This window comes from Piliocolobus tephrosceles, chromosome 7 (genome assembly GCF_002776525.5).
Source record: "Piliocolobus tephrosceles isolate RC106 chromosome 7, ASM277652v3, whole genome shotgun sequence".
NCBI lineage: Eukaryota > Metazoa > Chordata > Mammalia > Primates > Cercopithecidae > Piliocolobus > Piliocolobus tephrosceles.
Window position 1 is genome coordinate 204,762 of NC_045440.1, and position 4,303 is coordinate 209,064.

Sequence of the window (4,303 nt, forward strand, 5' to 3'; positions counted from 1 at the left end):
TTCCTTAATTTTTACAGTTCCTCCAGAACGCATAAGACAATGCTGATATTTCAATAGAGTCTCTTTCCTGCCTTTGTCATGGCTGTGCTTTCTACTACATTTGCACACACCCTGTTGACATTTGATAAATGTACTTTAAATGACTGATAGTCGTGACGATTGCATGCTGTCTCCTGATATTGAAACACAGAAATGTTCTTGCTCCTGAAAGGTTCAATAATCACTCAGCAACTCACTTCTTCAGAGGACTAAATGTACACAGAAGTTCTTTTCATCTCAGCTACTGATTCTCTCTAAACTGCTTTACCTATTCAACCATGAGGGTCTTGTTTTTGATCTTTGGAGTCCTTTACTTGCTGTCCACAGTTCCTCCAGGTAAGACAGAAACTTTTTATTCTAAAGTTCTAAAAATGTAAGTAAAAGAAAATGCAAGGTCTTTCAAGAGTGAAAATAAATTAAGCACGGGCAGATTTTACTGTACCAAGAAGGCTGCTCAGAGGATTGAAGAGTTGATGCTAAAGACGTCAATAAGGTGGTTCCCTGCAGTGACTGAACCTATGATAAACTCACTTGAGGCTGGGCACAGTGGTTCATGTCTATAATCCCAGCACTGGGGGATTTTGAGGTGGGTGGATCCCTTGAGCTCAGGAGTCCTAGACCAGCCCCTCAGGGGCAACAGAATGAAATCCTATCTCTACAAAAACAAAAATACAAAAAATTAGCCAGGTGTTAGTGGCACGTGCCTGTGGTTCTGGCTACTCAGGAAGCTTAGGCAGGAGGATCACTTGAGCCTGGGAGGTCAAGGCTGCGTTCAGCTTAGGTCATGCTGCTGCACACCAACCTGGGCAACAGAGTGAGATCCTGTCTCAAAAAAATAATAATAATAATAAATAAACTTACTTGAGAGTTGTGTTTGATCAAAAGATGGTGAGAGTATGCACACAGAACACAGGAAATTTAAAGAATTGGAAAAATGAAAAGCGAATGATGACTAGAAGAAGAGCTAGAGGTGAAGAGGTGGGTGCCCCACCGCAATCCTTGGTTCACGGGACACTTTCACCACTGATCCAGGCAAGGACTTGGTCTCTGTGTTCCTTTAAAGTTGAATAAAACTCATATGATATGATTTAATGTATATGGAAATTACTTTTTGTATGGTAAGAGTTAAGATTCCACCTTAATTTTTAGCCACATAATTAGCCAATTATATATAAACATATTTATTAAATAATCAAGATGACTTTCCCAAATTAATTTTAAAATTCATCAATACTCCATAATAAAAATATATTAAACTGTGGTTTATACCTGAGATTTAGATTACTGGTTGACTTATTTATCATTTCTGAAGCACATTTTAAAACTTCAGAATTCAAGATTCCCTCATTTATTTAATACCTCATGATTCAAGATTTCCTTATTTATATAATTACAAATAATTATGCCTTTCCTCCACAAATGTTAGTGGGTTTTTTATATTTTTATTGAGATACAATTTACCATAAAATTCATTCCCTTAAAGTGTTCTATTCAGTGGGTATCAGTGAATTCTTAAAATTGTGCACCCCTCACCACTATCTAATTCCAGAATATTTTTATAACCCCAAGAAGAAATCTCTCTTCCTCCACTCACCTCACCACTATCTAATTCCAGAATATTTTTATAACCCCAGGAAGAAATCTCTCCTCCTCCCAGTCCCTAGCAGCCACTGATCTGATTTTTGTCTCTATGTATATTCCTATTCTGGACATTTACTATGAACAGAATCATAAATATGTGATCCTTCATGTCTGTCTGCTTTCGTTTAGCATAATGTTTTCAGGATTCATCCATGTTGTGGCATATATTCATACTTCATTCCTTCATTCAGTGGTCATCAGTATATCCCATTTTAAGAATCCACTGATACTCACTAAATGGAACACTCTAAAGGAATGACTTTTATAGTAAATTATATCTCAATAAAAATGTAAAACACCACCAACATTCATGGAGGAAAAGTATAATTACGTATAATTATATATATGATGAAATTGAAATAAATATTAAATTGTGCTCTGAGGTAATAGTGCTTCAGAAAAGATAAATAAGTCAATTGATAATCTAAATCTCTGGTATAAACCACAGATTAATATGTATTTATTATAAAGTATTGGTGGATTTTAAAATTAATTTGGGAAAGTTAGATTGATTATTGGTGTTGATAAAAAAAATTTCATCATATAGATTATTTAGCATATGGACTGTAATGATCCATTGTGTTTCTTTTATATCAGTTGTCATGTCTCCTGTTTTATTTCTGATTTTATTTATTTGGCATTCTCTCTTTTGTTCTTGGTTAGTCTAGCTACCAGTTTATACAGTCCGTTTATCTCTTCCAAAAACCATCTTTTTGTTTCATTGATTCTTTGCATTTTTTTAATCTGTAATTCACTTAGTTCTGCTCTGATTTTTATTATTTCTTTCCTTCTCCTAAGTTTCATTTTTTCTTGTTTTTCTGGTTCCTTGAGGTGCATAGTAGCTTGTTTATAATCTTACTATGTGCTTGCAGTAGGCATTTATTGCTATAAAATTTTCTCTTAGCACTGTTTTTGTTGTATTCCATAGGTTTTGGTATGTTGTGTTTCCATTTGCATTTATTTCAAGAACATTTGTTATTTTCTTCTTAGTTTTATCATTGACTCCATGGTTGTTCAGAAGCACGTTGTTTAATTTCCATGTTATCTGTACAGTTTCCAAAGTTCTTCCTAGTATTCATTTCTAGTTCTATTCCATTTTTGTCTAGAATATACTTGATATAATGTTGATTTTTCAAAATTTGTTGAAACTTGTTTTGTGTCTATGGTTTCCTGGAGAATGGTCTATCCTGGAGAATGTTCTATGTGATGATAAGAATGTGTATGCCACAGCTATTGGATGAAATGTTCTGTAAATGTCTGTTAAGTCTATTTGATCTGAGGTACAGATTAAATTCGATGATTATTTGTTAACTTTCTACCTAGATGATCTGTCCAATGCTGAAAATGGGGTGTTGAAGTCCTCAGTTATTATTATATTGAGGTCTATCTCTCTCTTTAGCGCTAATGACATTTTTAATATATCTAAGTATTCCACTAGTGGGTACATATATATACATATTCGGAATTTTTGTATCCTCTTGCTGAATTGGCCCTTTTATCATTATATGATGGCCTTCTTTGTCTCTTTTTATGTTTTTTCACTTAAAGTCAATTTTGTCCAATATAAATATAGATGTATTAGGCCATTCTTGCATTGCTATAGGGTTATCATAACAAAGCACCACAGAATGGGTGCCTTAAATAACAAAAGTTCATCTTCTCACAGTTCTGGAAGTTGTAAGTCTGGGATCAAGATGTCAGCACATTTGGTTTCTCCTGAGGCCTGTCTTGGCTTGCAGCTGGTTGTCTTCTTGCCGTGTTCTCTTATGGCATTTTCTCTGTGCACATGCATTCCTGTTGTCTCGTCCTCTTCTAATAAGGACATCAGTCATATTGCACGAGGGCCATACCCTAGGAGTCTCATTTCAACTTGATCACTCCTTTAAAAAAAAAACTTATCTTCAAATATGATTACATTCTGAGATACTAAGGATTGGGACTTCAGCATACAAATTTTGGAGGAACACTGGTTAGCCCATAACGATGAATTCATCAATAGAAGGATATGATCAAGGAAAGAATCAGTGAGCTTAAAGAACTTTAAATAGCAACTTCCGAAACTTGAAAGCAAAGAAAAAAGAATTAAAAAGAACAGAATATTTAATAAGTGTAGACCAAGTACAAAAGGAACAATATATGTGTAAAGAAGTGTCAGGAGGAGGAGAAAGAAAGGAACAGAAGAAATACTTGAAGAAATTATGACTGAGATTTTCCCAAAATTGAAAATAAACAAAATCTACATATCTAGGAAGCTGAGAGAATACCAAGCAAGAAAATACAAAAAATGTAAACCTAGGCATATCGTATTGAAACTGCCAAAAATCAAAGACAAAAATAAAATCTTAAAAGAAGCCCAAAAGGGAAAAAATCTTTATCTATGGACAACCAAGGATGAGAATTACATCAGACTTCTCTTAAACCACGTCAGCAAAAAGAGAGGAAAGTGAAATATTTAAGATGTTTAAAGAAAAAAAACACTATCTTAAAACTCTCTATCTAGCAATATTATCTTTTTTTTTAGATAGAGTCTCACTTTGTCACCCAGGCTGATGTGCAGTGGCAGCGACGTTGGCTCCCTGCAGCCTCCACCTCCTGGGTCCAGGCAACCTCGTGCCTCAGCCAG

At 34.6% G+C, this 4,303-nt stretch overlaps 1 protein-coding gene across 1 annotated transcript in view; it reads left to right on the forward strand.

Annotated features, from left to right (window-relative positions):
• Positions 1–317: 317 nt before the first annotated feature.
• Positions 318–4,303, forward strand: part of LOC111551394 (beta-defensin 131A-like) — a 6,198-nt gene continuing 2,212 nt past the window's right edge. Inside the window, exon 1 of the mRNA XM_023225313.1 lies at positions 318–375. Coding sequence (XP_023081081.1) covers positions 318–375 — 58 coding nt within the window. The remainder of the gene's footprint in view (positions 376–4,303) is intronic.